At 47.7% G+C, this 17,965-nt stretch overlaps 11 protein-coding genes and 1 non-coding gene across 12 annotated transcripts; 9 read left to right on the top strand and 3 right to left on the bottom strand.

The window, feature by feature from the left end:
• Positions 1-12: 12 nt before the first annotated feature.
• On the top strand, positions 13-1,852 carry OGAPODRAFT_74426 (uncharacterized protein; the record flags this gene model as incomplete). Its single annotated transcript, XM_018355886.1, has 1 exon — positions 13-1,852. The coding sequence occupies exon 1, from the start codon at positions 119-121 to the stop codon at positions 1,850-1,852; it is 1,734 nt and encodes a 577-aa protein (XP_018212846.1). The 5' UTR covers positions 13-118.
• A 43-nt stretch (positions 1,853-1,895) lies between these two features.
• Positions 1,896-1,968, bottom strand: OGAPODRAFT_t1. Its single transcript has one exon. It is a non-coding gene; the product is annotated as a tRNA-Arg (tRNA).
• Positions 1,969-2,625: 657 nt separating this feature from the next.
• On the top strand, positions 2,626-4,602 carry OGAPODRAFT_74425 (uncharacterized protein; the record flags this gene model as incomplete). The annotated part of the gene is made up of 1 exon (XM_018355885.1): positions 2,626-4,602. The coding sequence occupies one exon, from the start codon at positions 2,626-2,628 to the stop codon at positions 4,600-4,602; it is 1,977 nt and encodes a 658-aa protein (XP_018212845.1).
• Positions 4,603-4,698: 96 nt separating this feature from the next.
• OGAPODRAFT_15066 (uncharacterized protein) lies at positions 4,699-6,954 on the top strand. The gene has a single exon (XM_018353469.1). It carries the CDS (start codon positions 4,710-4,712, stop codon positions 6,909-6,911), a length of 2,202 nt encoding a protein of 733 aa, XP_018212844.1. The 5' UTR covers positions 4,699-4,709; the 3' UTR covers positions 6,912-6,954.
• Positions 6,955-7,038: 84 nt separating this feature from the next.
• Positions 7,039-10,673, top strand: OGAPODRAFT_15065 (uncharacterized protein). The gene has a single exon (XM_018353468.1). It carries the CDS (start codon positions 7,219-7,221, stop codon positions 9,058-9,060), a length of 1,842 nt encoding a protein of 613 aa, XP_018212841.1. The 5' UTR covers positions 7,039-7,218; the 3' UTR covers positions 9,061-10,673.
• On the top strand, positions 9,292-10,041 carry OGAPODRAFT_5823 (uncharacterized protein; the record flags this gene model as incomplete). The annotated part of the gene is made up of 1 exon (XM_018355765.1): positions 9,292-10,041. One exon carries the CDS (start codon positions 9,292-9,294, stop codon positions 10,039-10,041), a length of 750 nt encoding a protein of 249 aa, XP_018212843.1.
• On the top strand, positions 10,107-10,538 carry OGAPODRAFT_5822 (uncharacterized protein; the record flags this gene model as incomplete). Its single annotated transcript, XM_018355764.1, has 1 exon — positions 10,107-10,538. One exon carries the CDS (start codon positions 10,107-10,109, stop codon positions 10,536-10,538), a length of 432 nt encoding a protein of 143 aa, XP_018212842.1.
• OGAPODRAFT_44589 (uncharacterized protein) lies at positions 10,547-10,780 on the bottom strand (the record flags this gene model as incomplete). The annotated part of the gene is made up of 1 exon (XM_018355478.1): positions 10,547-10,780. A coding segment is annotated over one exon (234 nt), but the record flags the coding sequence as incomplete, so codon positions are not given.
• Positions 10,781-11,021: 241 nt separating this feature from the next.
• On the top strand, positions 11,022-14,413 carry OGAPODRAFT_15063 (uncharacterized protein). The gene has a single exon (XM_018353467.1). It carries the CDS (start codon positions 11,104-11,106, stop codon positions 13,900-13,902), a length of 2,799 nt encoding a protein of 932 aa, XP_018212839.1. The 5' UTR covers positions 11,022-11,103; the 3' UTR covers positions 13,903-14,413.
• Positions 14,414-14,722: 309 nt separating this feature from the next.
• Positions 14,723-15,555, top strand: OGAPODRAFT_74420 (uncharacterized protein; the record flags this gene model as incomplete). The annotated part of the gene is made up of 1 exon (XM_018355884.1): positions 14,723-15,555. One exon carries the CDS (start codon positions 14,723-14,725, stop codon positions 15,260-15,262), a length of 540 nt encoding a protein of 179 aa, XP_018212838.1. The 3' UTR covers positions 15,263-15,555.
• A 639-nt stretch (positions 15,556-16,194) lies between these two features.
• OGAPODRAFT_91678 (uncharacterized protein) lies at positions 16,195-16,907 on the top strand (the record flags this gene model as incomplete). The annotated part of the gene is made up of 1 exon (XM_018357020.1): positions 16,195-16,907. The coding sequence occupies one exon, from the start codon at positions 16,195-16,197 to the stop codon at positions 16,672-16,674; it is 480 nt and encodes a 159-aa protein (XP_018212837.1). The 3' UTR covers positions 16,675-16,907.
• OGAPODRAFT_15062 (uncharacterized protein) lies at positions 16,897-17,950 on the bottom strand. The gene has a single exon (XM_018353466.1). The coding sequence runs from the start codon at positions 17,873-17,875 to the stop codon at positions 17,111-17,113; it is 765 nt and encodes a 254-aa protein (XP_018212836.1). The 5' UTR covers positions 17,876-17,950; the 3' UTR covers positions 16,897-17,110.
• Positions 17,951-17,965: the final 15 nt, after the last annotated feature.

Raw genomic sequence — 17,965 nt, 5'->3', positions numbered from 1 at the left:
TCTTGGTGCTCTCGTTTTAGCTAGACGTGTTCTCTGATCTGGGTAGTAAACAAACCACAAGAATACCAGTTGCGATCCTACTTTTTGCAGGCAATAGGTTGAATCGCCTAAACATACAATGTCTGTTGTGACGACCACCCTAATACAAAATACAAATGGAGCACCGGAAGCCGTTATTGTGTACATTTCACACGTGGTGAAGCTTTGGAAGCAGTTCATCCAGGGTGTTGAAAAAGTTCCTGGTGGTTCCCTGGTGCTAAACTACATTCGTGCTTCGCATAAAAATGATCCATGGAGAACACTCTTAGAGGTTTTGCTGGCACTGGTCGCCATTCGGTACTTTTTTGCTTCAAAATACTCACAAGATGAAAAGGAAAAAGTTCATTTGTCGGAGAAGGAGATCCAGGAGCTGATTGACGACTGGGAGCCAGAGCCATTCGCTCCTCCGCTCAGAAAAGAGGAGAGATGGGAGCTCGAAGCCATTCCTATGGTGAAGGGCGCTGCTGGTAACCGCGTGGCGCTAGAGGATCCCAAAACCGGCCACGTTATTCCTAACTTACTCAACATGGCATCCAGAGACTTCCTGAACATGGGGTTGAACGAGAAGGTGAAGCAGCGTGCCATCAAGACCATTCGCGACTGTGGAGTTGGTGCGTGCAACCCTATGAACTTTTATGGAACACAGGACGTTCATGTGCGTCTAGGAGAGGATCTGGCACGGTTCCTGGGAGCGGAAGAGGGTATCATTTACGGGCAGGATTATTGTACCTCTACCTCTGTTCTGCCTTGTTTCCTGAAAAGAGGAGATATAGTGATCGTTGACGGCGGAGTGTCAGTTGCTTTGCAGAAAGCTGCCCTGATTTCCAGATGTCATATTGAGTGGTTCAACCACAACGATTTGGACCACCTGGAAGAGATTTTGGAGTCTTTGCAGGAAGAGTTACGTGAAGGCCCGCTCAACAGAAGATTTATTGTTACGGAGGCACTTTCTGAGAACTTTGGAGACTCGCCCGATCTGAAGAGACTGGTGGAGATTAAAAACAAGTACAAGTTTAGACTGTACCTTGACGAAACGTATTCGATCGGGACTTTGGGAGCCAACGGCCGTGGGCTGCCAGAAGTGTACGGAATTCCAAGATCGGAGATTGAGGTCACCGTGGGATCCTTGGCACACGCTCTTGGCTCCAGTGGAGGTTTCTGTGTCGGATGCCATGATATGGCTTACTACCAAATTCTCTCCTCCAACGCTTATGTGTTTTCTGCTGCTCTGCCTCCATACAGCGCAAGTGCTGTCTCGGCCGTTATTTCAATGCTGGAAGAGGCAGAGGAGCCGGGAAAGGTCAACAGGTACGTGAAGCCGTTACAGGATAATACCCAGCTGTTGTACTCGCTGCTCAAACAATCAAAGAAGCTGCAGCAGGTGGTGTCTGTGAGATCTGCCGAGTACTCGCCGGTGGTAATATTGAGACTGGCGCCGGCTTTGCGCAAGAAGCTCAACTTGCCCGAGAGCTATGGTGGACCGGGCTCTGATGTGCTCAAGGCCATCAAAAATGGCCACGAAGAAGGGTATTTTTCGCGTGACTACAACCGGGAAAACTATCTGCTACAAAAAATGATTGACGAGCTGATTGGCAGGGGCGTTCTGATCACCAGGTCAAAACGAGTCCTACACCATGAACTGCTACCGGTGGTGCCTACATTGTTAATCAATGTGAATGCGGGATTCAGCGAGAAGGATATCCAGCACGCATATGAGTGCATTGAGGATACTATTTACACGACGTTGTCTGGGCTAGATGCCAATGGTTTCAACCAGCTAGTACAGCAATTAGAGAATACTAATATAATATAGTCAGTGCTATTGAGATTGCACAAAAATTCCAAAAAAAAAGTATCTCCCCCACCAGGACTTGAACCTGGAACCTTCCGGTTCGTAGCCGAACGCGATAACCTTTACGCTATAAGGGAAAATACTGCAAGAGTAGAATAAAACGGAGTACTAATAGTCGCTTTCCTGCAACGAGATGCCTCAAGTGCTCTGGTTGTCTCGACCAACAATAATGCCATAATACGTATTTTCTGATCCGGAGCCGGAGAACGCTAAAAAGATTGCACACTCCGAGACGCAGAGAACATTGTTTGCACATAGAAATCACACCCCTGTAATGCTGAGTGATGCATGCACTGTCACCCCAGGCAACTCGGTCGTCTGAATTCCAGCCTATTATGACAGCTATACGCACAAAGGCCAATCTTCAAAAGCCGCACTACCAGCTAAAGCAAAAAAAAGATATCCAAGATACCCGACTGGCAGGACAGAGTGGATGTTACAAAAATTAAGGTGGTGTGAACGCTATCTACGGCTCCGGAAAATTAATAGACAATGCCACGCTGCACCAATTTACGTGCACTGCCAGTAGGCAGTTTCCCGATTGATGTAGTCTTGTCAGCTCATGCATGCATCTTCTATTTTGATGTGCGGGCCATATTGAAGAGTGAAAAATACTCTCGTAAGGACTTTTGCGGCAAAACTAGTAGATCCTTCTTTGTGCAAAAGATTTAAAAAGCACAACTTGTTCTATTGGGACTCTCCCATTTTTGCAAAATATGGCTAAATAAACATCCATGTTTCCATACCAAGCTCCTCCTAATGGCATACCCAATCAGTGCTACCCTAACAATCCTGGACAGCAAAACCTGCAATCGTTCGCCTATTCGACCTTGGTGGATCCTTCGCTGCAACGACGTGGCTCTGGATCCAGACGGCCCCGGGCAAAATTCAGCTGCCAGAACTGCCACAATAGAAAAGTACGGTGCGACATCTCGGTCAAAAACGACAACCTATCCAGCGCAACCTCCTTCATCCCCTGCACCAATTGCAAGCTTAACGGCACAACATGTCAGGCTTTCGAACGCAAAAAAATGTACGACACAAAGAGGAAAAAACAGCAGTCCACGCAGAACCTGTTGGGCTCGGCTAGCGGCAAGGGTTCTTCAGACATGCAGCAAAATGCCGAGTTGGCTTCTGAATTATTTCTCGCTGCCAATTTGGACTCAATCACCGTGAAACCATATAATTTGTCGGACAACCGGCTCTCCAAGTTGGTCACCCACAAACTGTGTCCGGACCCTATCTTCCTCGATGACTACTACGGCACAGCGAGCCCAAACGTCCTGGTGAGGGAGCAGCCAAGGCTTGACCGAATAAAAACTGACGCACTTAAGGTGCCTCCTTTGGAGGTGTGCTGGCTGCTGATCGACCGCTTTTTCGACAAACTCAACTACCAGCTACCCATCGTCAACCGCAAAGCATTCTACGAGCAGAACCAGAACCTGCGCACGCCGTCTTCTGTGCTGCTTCTGCTCGCCATTCTATTTGCTGGCTCTAGGGACATCGACAGCGACCAGTGGTCCCCTGCGCAGCTCCAGCGGCAACAAACGCTAACCCAGCGTCTTTTCCAGAAGGCTCGACTTGCATACGAGGCTGAAATTGAGACAGAGCCACTGTATATCGTCCAGACTCTCGTCATCTTCAGCTGTCACGCTCCGCACTATACCAGCAGAGACCCTTTCTACTGGATCGAACTCGCACTGTTCACTGCCGAGCAGTACGGGTTCCATGTTTCCAACAGCCCGGAGCTCCGCGTCGTTTGGTGGATCGCATACACTCAGTACCATCTGCTGCACCTGGCCCATGTGATCAAACCAAGCCATCCGCCTATCCAGCGTGTCACAGAGGCCGATCTCAGGCTTTACGGGCTGGACCAGTTGCAATGCGAGTACCTAATGGTGCTGATGCACATGTGCACGGTGCACACGCAAGCATGGACAATTCCTCCGGACGACAACACCGCGATGAGAATCGACATGTTGTGGGCAGAGTGGTTCCACAGGCTCCCGAAAAGTCTGATTTATCGCATCGACTCGCGGGCCGCTAAATCGGTCCTGTCTCTGGTGATCAATATGGTGCACCAGGCGTTTCTAATAATCAACCATAGGGCCAATGTTAGACGATTGAGCCGCAACGGGCCCATTTCCACGGACTATTTCCCATCATGGGCCGTCACCATCAAAAGTGCATACCTGATCTCTGCAAGCACGCAAAATCTGGCAGAGATTAATGAGCTGCGACACTTCCTAGGCATCTTCCCGCAGCTGCTGTACATCTCGTGTCTTGGATACCTTCTGCACATCAACAGTGAGGACCTGAGGGCCAGAGAGATCGCACGAAACAAAATCAACTTTAATCTCCACCATCTCGACAACATGAGCTATAAGTGGCCTGTTGCCAATCAGCTCGTATACCAGATACGAAGACGTATGGAACTCAAATACGATGCGACTGAAATTCGGATCTGCTCGACTCCTAGCGAGACGTTCGACGCTACCCAACTGTATCACTGCTTCCTATCGAAGTCAAGAACCTCGATTCCTAATTTGATCCAGTCCCAGGAATCTGAAAGCGACGACTTTGTCTATTTGTCGAGGAAATTCGAACTGGGGGACGTTTTCTGGAACCCGCAAATGGTCACATACCCGGGCAGAGAGTTACCGAATCATCTAGGGGTTCCGGATGACCACCTCTCTTTCGTTTTTACGTGAGTGTAGCATGTATTATAATGTATACTAAATTTCAGAACTTGAGGCTGTGCACTAGACAATAAATAATCTTAAATTTAGAGGCAAATCAAGGCCAGTTTGCTAATTACATGTCCGCACCAAAGCAGCCATTTCCACCAGGGAAAGCGCAATTGCTTTTTGTCAAGTCAAAAGTGTACATCCATGTGACCAATTCGAAGAAAGACAACGTTCCAGGATACATTGTGATCGCCAAACCTTATATGGACTCTCCCAATCTGGATCTCGTGGTTGCTTTTATCCCAGAAACAGACGTGGATAAAGAGGACAAGGAGGCGCTAGACTATTTCGATCTGTACGGATTGGATGGAGAAAATACCAGCTTTTACGGTTCTGGCAACACAGACAGGGGCTCCACGCAGGAGCTTATTTCCAGCAATCATCTGCCCAAGGTGAACAAGTACATCACAAGGCCCAAGATGTCCTCGCTGTCGTCATACGCCTTTGGGTTGACCATCTCCAACATATACAGTATCCAGATCCGCCCAAAGGCCTCTACTCTGTGGTACGGGTCGGTGGTGCTGCATCCTAAAAACTCGCTAGAAAAAGTGCCTGCTTTATTTTTCCACGATGACGAGTGCCCAGGGACAATTCGCGAGGAGAAATTGAAAAACCAGAGTTTCAATCCTTTTGCAGAGAATATGAACGGTGGTCTGTATTGGGGTGGAGACAGATTCATCAGCTGTCTGCGGAATTATTGTGTGCTGGAGCAGTCTCCTTTGGAAAAGGGCATGGTTTTGGTGAATCCTACCAAGGAAGATAGCATCAATTTTATTCCCAACATTATTGACACCAAGGATCCTTTGGAAAACGCCTCACAGACGGTCGACCAGTTCATTACAAACGCAAAATGGAAGGTTTTGACCGGACTGGCCAGTATCACCTCTTTTGCCAGGAAGCAAATCGGCCAGGTAGCAGAAAGCAATAAGATACCAGAACCTATCAAGAAACTGTTGCAAAAGCCCGAAGTGCGGGTCATCGGTGACGAGTTTGATAGTGCAAATGTCTACTTGGCCAGATGGGCACTCGCGGTTCAGCAGGAGGCCGAGAAGTCGCGGAAGCTCATCATCGGTAACAACTACTATCACCAACTTATCAAAAGCGAGCTAGGCGAGAATTTTGGCAATCTGACGCCATATGAGCTGTCGAAGGCTACGAGGCTCAAGCCAGTGTCAGACATAGAGTGGACCAATATGTTTGATAGCGCCGGCAGACTGCAAATTACTGTGGAGGAAGTGAAAGACCGCATTTTCCATGGCGGTCTCGAGCCTTCTGCACGCAAAGAGGCATGGCTTTTCTTGTTAGGAGTGTTTCCTTGGGACACCAGCCGACACGAGAGAGAACAGCTTATCCAATCGTTACGCGATAGCTACAACGAGTACAAAGAAAAATGGAAAACAGATATGGAGCGACAGATGAACGATGAATTTTGGAAAGACCAAAAAGTGAGGATCCACAAGGATATCCGCAGAACCGACCGCGACATCGACATGTTCAAGCCTACTTCTCCAGAGAACGATAATGATGACGACGATGACAACTGTGATTTTGGCAACCCTAACCTCACCGTTTTAAGAGATATATTGTTTTCCTACAACGAGCTGAACTACAATTTGGGCTATGTTCAGGGGATGAGTGATCTTCTATCGCCAATATACTACGTGATACAGGACGAATCGCTTTCCTTTTGGGCGTTTGCATCGTTCATGGAGTCAATGGAGCGCAACTTTGTCAAAGACCTCAGTGGAATGAAACTTCAGATGCAGACACTAAATGAGCTTGTGCAGTTCATGATCCCAGAGCTGTATCTGCATCTGGAGAAGTGCGACGCCAACAGTTTGTTTTTCTTTTTCAGAATGCTGCTTGTCTGGTTCAAACGAGAGCTATCTTTCAAGGATACAATGAGGCTCTGGGAAATCTTATGGACCAACTACTATTCTTCGCAGTTCGTTCTGTTTTTCGCCCTTGCCATCATGGAGAAGAATTCGAAAATCATTGTCAACAATCTGAATCAGTTTGACCAGATCCTCAAGTTCATGAACGACTTGAGTGGTCATTTGGACGTTGACGACCTGCTTATGCGCGCAGAGCTGTTATTCCTTAAATTCAGACAGATGGTTGAGTTACTTGACAGGAAGAACTCGAAGACCGGAGCACACGCTTTGAAGGAGACTACGGAGACGGTCGTGAGCGACGAGCTGCGCCAGCTGCTCTCAAAGGAGCCTGTTATTCAAAAAGAAGAGCCAAGAACCAGCGACACTCCATTCGGTTGAGTATGTATGTATGTATTTACGTAATCAAACAGACGAGGGCCCGGGCTCTTGGCATCTTTGCACCGATGTAATACGGTTGCGAAAAAAAAAACCTTTCACCATCCAAAGGCTTCATTGTGGAGAGGCGATTGTTGTACTGTTGTCATTTCTACTAATAAAGACTTTGCCAACTCCAAATTTCGTTCTGCAAAGTATATTCGTTTTCGTACCCACATCAGCGGTGTAAGGAAGCTTGATATCAACCTGAACCCGATTGTTTATTTTTTAGTCAAAACATCAAAACACCAGCAGCTCAGAAAAAATAACAATGGCTCCCAACGATACCGAGTCGTCGCTGGAGTCGGCTGCTGCTACTGCCACAGCTGCCATGAAAGCCAGCGAGCAAGAAAAAACGTCGAATGCCGTGCTTGAAGACGAAAATTTGATTAACAACTTGGTGGAGAGCTTGGATAAGCCGGACGACACAGATGCTTCCATCAAAGCTGAAGAGTCTCTGGTGGACCCGTCTTTGTCGCGGTCGCCGCTAGATCAAGTTCTACTGGGGCAGAAGTTCATTTTGCTGGGAAACAGTGCGGCAAATGAGGATGTTGGCCACGTGATTGAGGAATTGGGAGGAAGCGTGGTGAGTGGTGAAAACGGTCAAGGAATATATCTTGCTCGGTCTGCGTCGGACGTGAACCCAAGTATCAACGTTCCTGTTTACTCTTTCAACTTTGTGTACACGGCGCAAAGAGATCACGTTTTGCCCGACCTGAACGATTTCAAAATCCGCCGGCCACCCCAGCTACCGCAGAACCTCAACATCAACATTGGCGAATTGGCGAAAACGGGGCTCAAGGAAAATGAGTCTGTAGAGAGCGCGTTATCGATGAGCGCAGAGCCGCAGAAGAAACGGTCTATGAAATTTACAGAGCTGGAGGACGCTTGTATCTTAGACTTGATCAGAAGAAATCCGAATCTGCGTTCGACGCACAGCTTTTTCGCCAAAATTGCTCAGCTGCCCGTGTTGAGCGGCCACACAGGCAACTCGATCCGGTTCAGGTTTCGCAAAATTCTAGCAGATAAGCTTGACTACGTGTACCAGGTGGATCCTCAAACTAACAAGCTTATCCTGGATCCGGTGACAAATGAGCCAATTAAGATCAAGGACCTTCCAAGCCTGCTCAAGTCACAATACACCGCCGAAGAGGACTACGAGCTGTGCAAGCACATTTTACATTTCAAAGAGAACATGTCGCAATATGCCAAGAAACGTAAGCTGGACGGTAACAGCATTCCTGAATCTGTCTTCACCGAACTGGTGGCAAAGTTCCCTAGACACAGTGCAATGTCGTGGAGAGACCGGTACCGGAAGTTTGCCTCGAAATACGGCTTGGAAGAGTATATGAAGTACTACGAGGATTGTCTGGCGAAGAACATCACTCCGCAGCCAATGAAGAATCTTAGTTCGAGAGCGAAGGATTCCAAGGACGCGAAGAGAATGAAGCTGGACGACAAAAACGACATGGTTCCTAGTCTGGATAGAATCGAGGCCCTTGCGCGTGTTTCTGTGGAACGCAAAGAAACCGAGGAAAATGCTGCAAAGAAAGAAGATAGCCCAGAGGCTAAGGGCGAGAAAGACAAACGGCTCGACGACGGGTCTGCTTCTGCTAATCTGTTTGAAGACGCTAACGAGGACGAGATCAAGGCTCTGAACGACGATCTGAGCAAGTTTGACGCTCTGCCTTCGATCGAGACCGAGGGCAACTTCTCGTTCGAGGAGCTCAAGAAGGAGGACCCCGAGCCGCTGAAAAACAAGTCCCTGATCAACGTCGAGGAGACCTGTGCGCAGATTGAGCAGATATTCGGGAGCTTTGGCTCATCCATCACCACATCTTTTGAGCTGTTCAAGGTGATGAACGAAAAAGTTGGGCTCTCGATGGGGTGGCTGACGTACTGGTTTGACTGTTCTTGCGGCCATCTGAATCTATTCATGGCGGCCATTCTCAACTATATCCGGAACGACGAGCTAATACTGAGCAATTATCCCGGATTTTGGACTTCTGAGCACGATCGCATGCTCAAGGAAGAAGACAAAATCTCGGACTTAATCAAGCTACACGGTTTGGAGTCGGTCACGAAACGGCGAGAAGCACTGTACGGCGAATAAGTGTATAGCATCTTTTGCTTTGGTACTGAAATAAATCCGTGAGTTTGGACTGTCCACGACCCATCGCGTACCTATCCCCATTCATGTTGCTTCTGCACTGAGATAAAATCCGCAAGTTTAGAGCGTCCACGACCTCTGTATATTTATCTCCGTCTTTGTGGAAACCCCAGAGGTAGTCTATATAAGGACTAGCAATTTTCCTCACAACGCTCACTAAAAACAACAGAACTCATGTCTTTTGAAGGAAAGTCTACTTTGATCACTGGCGCCAACAAGAACCTCGGAAAAGAGACCGCTCTGGCCTTTGCCAAGGGTGGTAGCAACCTTGCTTTGCACTACCACTCTGCCAAGGAAAAAGACGCATTGACCAAATTTGCTTCTGACCTTGAGTCGAAGTACAAGATCAAGACGGTCGTTATCTCTGGGGACCTCACCAAGGAGGAAGACACCAAGAACTTGTTCGCTTCTGCCATTTCTGCCCTGGGCAAAATTGACATTGCCATTAACAATGTTGGTATGGTGCTGAGAAAGCCATTGGCCGAGGTCTCTTTGGCCGAATACGATAAGATGTTTGACACCAACACCAAAGCCTCGTTCCTATTCCTCAGAGAGGCTGCCAACAAGGTTGCAGAAGATGGATCGGTTATCATGCTCACCACGTCTCTTTTGGCAGCATACACCGAGGGCTACTCCATCTACCAGGCTGCCAAGGCTGGCGTCCACATGATGTGCAAGGCCTTGTCGAAAGAAACGACTCGTAGAATCTCGTTCAACTGCGTGTCTCCAGGTCCGATGGACACACCATTTTTGTATGGCCAGGAGACCAAGGAGCGGGTCGAATTTTTCAAGGCACAGAGTCCTTATGGCAGACTCACAGAAATTTCGGACATTGTGCCAATTCTCACCTTTTTGGCTAAAGACGGTCACTGGATCACTGGCCAAAACCTGTTTGCAAACAACGGATTCGTTGCTCCATTTTAGGCTAAGCTATGTTGAATGGATTTTACTTTGGATATTTTTTGCTCCACATCCCTATCACCGCGCTGATGGATGCAACCCTTGCTGTCCCGCGTACTTGGCAGCTGGACATTCAGAAGCGGCTGAGCGACTTCCATGTAGCCCACAACAAGGACTTCTTGTGCGCCGAGCCGCCGCTGTGGCTCCAGTTTTTTGTCGTGTTTGAGCTCGTCTTCCAACTGCCCTTGTTCGTGGTTGCTGTGGCCAACTACTGGAAAAACAAACGCTACACGCCCAGGCTGTACCCCTACATGCTATTGTACGGCTTCAATGCGTCGTTCACCACGCTGTGCTGCCTAGTCTATGTCTACTTTGAGAGTGCGGCACACGGTCTCACAACCACAGAGACGCTCAACCTCTTAGGAGTCTACTTCCCCACGTTTGTGATCCCTGCAATGATGACCATCGACTTTGCGTCGCGCATCAATGCCAACATATCTGGAAAACAGCACACAGATTAGCCGATAAACTAGTTGTATTTAGCCTGCAATTCATCGACCAGAGCAATGTATTTCTTCTCGGCCTCCTCCTGGGAAGTTCCCTCGAGCTTCTTCCAGGCCTCCCATTTGTACTTGCCCTTGAAGTCAAAAACACCCGGCTTCTCGGTGGTGTTGTCCCCCACCGTTGCCTGCTTGTACAAGCCGTACAATTGCAACAACTCGTCGTCGTTGGGTCTTTTGGCCATATTCTGGACCGCAGCAGCCTAGGAATTAGCACGCCACCGCAACTTGGTACTTACTTTGTCGGTGAATTCTTGAGAAACCATGGTTGTAGTAGTTGAGTTTTCTTTTTGCTCAATAACCCACTTGATGTGAATTTTTATTCTCTCGAGAAAAAGGCCGTCGATCGACGCTGATGGTGAACAAAACGCGAAAGAAATCAAAACCTCCATCCACCCCTTTCACTGCGATGTCTGAAGACCGAAGCCACAAACGGAAGATCCTGCTTGTTGTAGGCGTGCTGTTCCATCTGCTGTACCTGTGGTCCATATTTGACATCTATTTTGTCAGTCCATTGGTCCACGGAATGAACCATTTTGTCAGCACAAACAATCCTCCAGCCAAGCGCCTGTTCCTCATAGTTGGAGATGGCCAGCGCGCCGACAAGACATTGGCCAAAATCTACAACCCAGAAACCGGCGAAAGCGAGTATCTGGCACCGTACCTCCGCTCATTGATAGAGACTCAGGGCACGTACGGCATCTCGCACACCAGAATGCCTACCGAATCGCGACCAGGCCACGTGGCCATGATTGCCGGATTTTACGAGGATGTGAGTGCAGTCACGAAAGGCTGGAAAGAAAACCCTGTCGATTTCGACTCTGTCTTCAACCAATCGGCCCACACCTATTCTTTTGGCTCGCCAGACATTCTGCCCATGTTTGCTGCCGGAGCGTCTGATCCCAGCAGAGTGGATACCTGGATGTATGGGCATGAATTTGAGGATTTCACGTCCTCGTCCATTGAACTCGACAAGTTTGTGTTTGAACATCTAAACCAGCTGTTCGACAATTCCACGAAAGATCCAGCTCTAGATGCCCAGATCCGACAGGACAAAAACGTGTTTTTCCTGCATCTGCTGGGAACAGACACGGCAGGCCACAGCTACAGACCGTACTCCAAAGAGTACTACGACAATATCCGCTACACAGACGAGCAAATCCGCAAATTGGTGCCCAAGGTGAACAGCTTTTTTGGAGACGACAGAACCGCGTTTGTATTCACGGCAGACCATGGAATGAGCGACTTTGGTTCTCACGGTGACGGGCATCCCGATAATACACGCACACCGCTGATTTGTTGGGGTGCTGGTTGCAAAAAGCCGCTTTTTATCGATACGTCCGAAAACGAGTATCTCGCCAAAGAGCTGGTCGAGATGCAGACATGGGGGCTCGATAATATCAAACGGCACGACGTGAAACAGGCAGACATTGCCTCGCTGATGTCGTTCCTCGTTGGGCTTGATTACCCTGCCAACTCCGTGGGCGAGCTTCCGATCGAATATCTCGACGTTCCTGAGCTCGACAAAATTAGAGGTCTATATCACAATGCGCTGAGCATCCACGAGCAGTACATAGTGAAGCTGCGGGAGGTGGAAAGTAACCAGTTTGACTTCAAGCCGTTCCCAGGCTTTGAAACCAAGCCAGGCCACGTGTACAAGGCCGAGATTGAAAACCTGATTGAGCAGGTTTCCGAGGGTGTCATCGAGGCCGAGAAACCGGCCATTGAGCTCATCGAAGAGCTCATTGCGGTGTCGCTCCAGGGCCTCGACTACCTTCAAAAATACAACTGGTTGCTGCTGAGAAGTATCGTGACCCTGGGCTTTGTTGGCTGGATCGTCTACTCTTTCATTGTTTTCCTGCAATTGTACATTGTGCCGAGCCATCTCGACCGCACTATTAACAATTCTGCCGGCTGGATAGAGCGAATCAGCATCTACACACTTTTTGGGTCGCTGGCGGCCGGCCTGGGCTACGTGCTCTTCTACCAGAACTCGCCTATCAACTACTATCTGTACGCGGCTTTCCCTATCTATTTTTGGCATAGCATCGTGGAGCAGCGCCATACACTGACTGTTGGGCTGCGTGAATTCTTCAAAGGGTACAATAGATGGTTTATTGTGGTGGTGTTGGGAGCCATAGTTGGGTATTTTGAATGCATCACGATTGGTTTCACGAATCGGCGAATTTTTGTGTTCATGTTTGTGGGGCTGGGGGTTTACCCGATGGCTGTGGCAAGACTACCACTTTCACAGTGCCTGGCGTGGGTTACGACGTGCGGTATCCTCTCCTTTTTCCCCGCGCAAAATCCTGTGAAAACGGAAACCTTGGAGCTGATTGTGGCTGGCGGAGTACTGATTCTTTTGATCGGAGCAGCGGCCCTTCACTGGTTGCACATGCCCTCATACACAGCCAAATTGGTGCTGGTTCAACTGGCACTGGTGGCTCTTGCCATTGTGTCCACATCTAAGGCAGTTGTGTCACTACAGCGCCGGGAAGGACTACCTAAGGACGCGCAAGTTTTGGGGTGGCTCAATTTGGGGCTCTCGCTACTTGTGCTCCCGGTTTTGCACCAGCAGAGGCCGGATCCGAGCTACAAGACACGGTTCCTGATCATTTTCCTGGCATTTTCCCCGACGTTTGTGATCCTCACGATCTCGTTTGAGACGCTGTTTTACGTGCTATTCTCGGCATTGGTGTTCCAGTGGATCGGAGTGGAATCTGCTATGTCGTCAAAAGTGTCAAAATGGCCGCAGCTGCTTAGGGTGGCAATCATCGGATTCTTCTTCCTACAGATAGCATTTTTCGGAACCGGAAACATTGCATCGGTGTCGACCTTCTCGTTGGATTCGGTGTACCGACTGCTCCCTATATTTGATCCCTTCCCAATGGGCGCACTTCTCATGCTCAAGCTGATTATTCCCTACGTGATTTTGAGCGTGGGACTCGGGCTGATGAATCTCAAGTTGCATCTGATAATATTCAGCATCTCGTCATTGATCATTTCGTTGAGCGACTTGCTCTCGCTCAACTTTTTCTTCTTGGTCAAGACCGAGGGATCGTGGCTGGACATCGGACTAACAATCTCCAACTATTGTCTTGCCATATTGAATTCGCTCTTCATCTTGCTGCTCGAGCTACTGTCCAACATTTTGCTTGCAAAAACCGAGCTGGTGAAATCGGCCCACCACTCCACGGAGAGATCGAAAATCGACCTGGCCATCGACTCGCCCGAGTACAGATCGATTCTGCGCGAGGTCGAGCGCGTCGAGTCCCTAGGAGGATCAATTGCAACAAGGATTAAGCGCAGATCGGCCAAGACATAGACCGATAGATTGTGTATTATTACTATTGTACAACCCGTATTTTTCTGGGCGGCGCCGCATGTGTAGCTAATTTTAGCCACGGGTGCGGCTAAATGCAGTATCGGCCCCTGGGAGTATGCTCGGCGCGAAGAGCGAAAAAATCAAACCGGTGAGGGGTTTGCGGGCTTTATGGTTCTGCGGTGGAGTCTCAACCAAGTGGTGTTTCCGAGCCCCGCGACGCACCAGTTCTCTTCCCAATGACGACTATAACCATAAAATTGAGACACCAATGGAATATTAAATAGCCATCCTGTTTTGGGTAAAAAGCGTCTGCTGTACCCAAATACATGAATTGCAGTCATATTTCCAATGCTAGATTGCCTTTAAAGGCTATCATAGTGGAAGGTATCAGACAGTAATGCACGAAGCTCTGCATCGTGCATCTCCACTATTTAGATCTCAGTTCACGACAAGCAGTACTTTGAGGCCCACGCAGGGTTCCGGATAAGCTGCTGTTCAGTTACACATCGACCAGTACTCTCCAACACACTTTGCCATGTAATTGGAAAAATGTAACGCTCGTAAATCGGCCTTCGGCCTCCACACCCGAAAGTAAAATCTCCGCCCATTTTTAGTAACAATTATGCACGGCAAAGTGCACAGATCCCTCTTTTTTATTCTTGTTAGGGATAGTCTTCACATACAAAAAGTTTGCAGTCACAACATTGTATGCGCTCTTCTGCACTCAAGATAAACATTTCGAGATCCATGTTTCTTTGTTATGTGCCAGTCCCTGATATACCACTGTCCTATATAAACCCTTCATTCTTACCTTTCTAGCATGTTTGCCTTATTTTTTTATTTAGTGTGCTGCCTTGCCCGGAACGTTACCTTCGATCCTTCAGGGATTTCGGAGCTTCTGCAAACATTCTATGAGAACCCGGTCACCACGGGGGACGCATATGCAGCATATCTCTACTATCTTGATGCTTACAGGCTTGATAAGACTCTGTATAGCACCCAATACCCTTCGGACATTCTCTCTGGTCTAAAAACCCAGTCCTTCTCAGAACTGGCTTCTAGCGAGAAGTATTTCCTTGAGCAGGTCACCACTCTCCCATTTGCCGATAGGCTATACCAAGAAGCTGCGTACATCGCCACTGCAACCACAGACACGGACTATTATATCACCTTAACTGGCTCTTACTCTACGGACAACATTGACTGGACGTCATTCTGGAACTCTTACCACGGCTACTCCTCTACTGAAGCTCCTGAGTCTACTGAAGCTCCTGAGTCAACCTCCTCTGCAATGGGAATGAGAGGCTATGTGGCTCCGGGTCTGATGTCGGCATTTTCCCTTGCCCTCATGTTGTTGTAGATGCGGAAAGACTTGATATGATTTGGCAGGCTCTAAGTTTCCTCAATAAGCTCTCATAACTAGGTCAGCGTTTTAAATTGTATCTCTTGTACGCGTATCAGTATCGTCATAATCATAAACAGATATCGGCGCCTGCCGTAAAGCTGATGTTTTAGCTCACAATGATCAATTGTGTGGCTTCATCATATATCCTAACTCTAGCATTGCACTTGACTCCTCATCAAGACCCTTGACGTAGAAATGGGTAGCTATCATTAGTTGTCCAAGTAAATATAAAAATGTTGCTTGACGTGCCTAAGTAATTTTTACAGTGTAAGTCCCGATCAGCTCGTATGAGCACACAGATGGCTCTCGTGAGCCATTGGCAGCATCCTGGTCAAAATATAACGCGTACTGCTTGAAGCTCCTGCATCAGAATTGTTGGTTTCATTACAACATATTATTATGATCCCATAGAAGTGGTATCCTGAAGATTATCTAGAAAGGGTACGAAGAACTCCCAGATGGCAATTGATTCAAGTTGTATTCGTGAGCTGTGGTAGGACAAGGCTTTCATAGTGAGGTTGTTCAAAGCATTTTTTGAGTCTTCAACGACTAGTAATTTGACAGACACAATCTAATGCGCAAAAATACCTTTGCTGGCAAGTAGACGGGGCCAGACTTGGCAATCATTACCGAGAATAGAGACGGCTCAAGAAAGTTTATGATAATGGGAAGATGGTGCCAGCGATACCAGCTCATCAAGTCTTTCTGCGGACATAACGTAAACTACATCTCTTTGCGCTTCTTAATGTGTAATTATATTTATGACTCTAAATTAGTCGTGTCTCACATGAAAGGAGAAAAATTAAGTTAAACGTGGTTAAAGTATAAATAGCCCGATAAAGTGGAGTATATATTTCCAAAAGTTTCAAGAAAAGTTTTCATTCGAAATGTCCGCTTTCAACGATTACTGCTTAGTTTGCGAGAAGATATGTACAAGCAACTCTGTCTACTGCTCTGAAGAGTGTAGAGTAGTGGATCAGCAACAAACCGCCTCGCCTACTTTGTCTACCTGCCACTCCGTGCAATCCGCTCAGACGTCAAATTTCAATTCGATCCCAACAATTATCTCCCCAGTGTTGGCTCCACAGTACAACTACGTGCCTATTTGCAAGAATACATCTAGCTTGTTGAAGTCGCCACCTTTCAAGGACTTGAGCTATGAGTCACCTATGCTTGCTAGTATATGTGGTCAGAACGACTTGGACTCCAACAGACTGGATTTGAATGCTACTAAGTCAACTGCTCCGCTGAACGTGAACGAGATACCCAGATCACAGATGTATAGGTCTGCCGCCCAAAACGTGAGCGATCTACTCTCAAGCTCTCCTGCTTCGGAAAACTACAAAAAATGGCTTTCTACTCATTAAGCCGATTCCGAAAACTTGCATCTCTACATCTGCATTTCTCGAATGACTTTTAAACTCATGTCATGAAAATCATCAGGAAAACTGGGTTTTTTTCCATCATTGAAACCGCGCTGTTGCCGAATTTAGGCTGTTTATAGCGTTAGGTTACGTTAAAAAGAGCATTAGGTTCTTCATTTTGCATTATACCACTCAAAGCATATATAGTTAAGCAACTAAATTTACGTCATACTCCACTATATTAATTATAACTTCTGCAAAGAAAAAAATTTGACATGTTTCTCTTGCATTAGGTGTGGCTTTCGAACCCTTCTCGAAAAATCCAACACGCTAAAATTTTTAAATGTTGGGGAAAAAGTTTCTCCTACAACTGTAGACACAACGCGTAACTGCAACTGCGTCAAAATGCAAGACCCCTCCTTGTCCTCGTGCCCCGAGATCACACTTGCGCGCCCCTCACGATGTATACCACGTCACCATCGCAAACTTCCCTCACCACTCTTCCGTTTGCGGGCACGTAAACGTACTCCTCGGCCCCCGCTTCATCCCTTCGGCGGTGTCGGAAGATTGTAAGTTTTTTTATGCTTTCGGTAGTTCTATTGTTGTCATTCCGGATCTTGAGCAAATCTGCCGCAGAGTCAAGCAACCTCCCCACAGGCCAAGATTTTGAGACAAATATTGCTTTCTGCTCGGTCAGATGCGCATCGCCGAATTTAGACTCGTCGGGCACGTATTGGCACAAGATATACACGCGCTCAGATGCGGGGATCCTGGGATCTCCAATTGCCTGGTTCTTCAATTTTGACAATTCCACCAACCGCGATGCCGGAGTGTCCTTCTTAATGCGGAAGAAGGGCTTCGATTTCGACTTGTGGTACGAGATGAACGCCTTAAGCTTTTCCAATGCCGCATGGTTTGTTGTGGATGCAAGTGTCTGTTTCTGTTTATATTCTGCTTCAGCTTGCTTTCGTATTCTGTCCAAATCTGGGAACAAAGATGCTGACGTGACGTTGCTCGTAGGTTTCAAGGAAGGCTTTGTCACTTTTGAAACCCTGCAATTATGCTCATTGAAGTCCAATCTGTGGTCTGTGCAAAACGACGTCGAGCAATGCGGACAGGTAAACGGGAGAAAATCCACCCTTTGGCAGACGGAACATAGCCGTCCAATGTCGAGTAGTGATTCGTCTTTGGCTGCAGTCGTCATAGATTGTTGTCAAAGACAGATGCAGTATTTATATATCCTTTTCGAGTGGCAAATTTGCCACACCAGCCACGAGCCAAAAAAAAAAATATT

Source organism: Ogataea polymorpha, assembly GCF_001664045.1.
Source record: "Ogataea polymorpha strain NCYC 495 leu1.1 chromosome Unknown OGAPOscaffold_1, whole genome shotgun sequence".
Classification (NCBI taxonomy): domain Eukaryota; kingdom Fungi; phylum Ascomycota; class Pichiomycetes; order Pichiales; family Pichiaceae; genus Ogataea; species Ogataea polymorpha.
This window is presented reverse-complemented; position numbering and strand designations above follow the sequence as displayed.

Bases quoted from the DNA above. Each gene is read 5' to 3' on its own strand.
- OGAPODRAFT_15066 (XM_018353469.1), top strand. From the start codon at position 4,710: ATGTCCGCACCAAAGCAGCCATTTCCACCAGGGAAAGCGCAATTGCTT.
- OGAPODRAFT_15065 (XM_018353468.1), top strand. From the start codon at position 7,219: ATGGCTCCCAACGATACCGAGTCGTCGCTGGAGTCGGCTGCTGCTACT.
- OGAPODRAFT_15063 (XM_018353467.1), top strand. From the start codon at position 11,104: ATGAACCATTTTGTCAGCACAAACAATCCTCCAGCCAAGCGCCTGTTC.
- OGAPODRAFT_15062 (XM_018353466.1), bottom strand. From the start codon at position 17,875: ATGACGACTGCAGCCAAAGACGAATCACTACTCGACATTGGACGGCTA.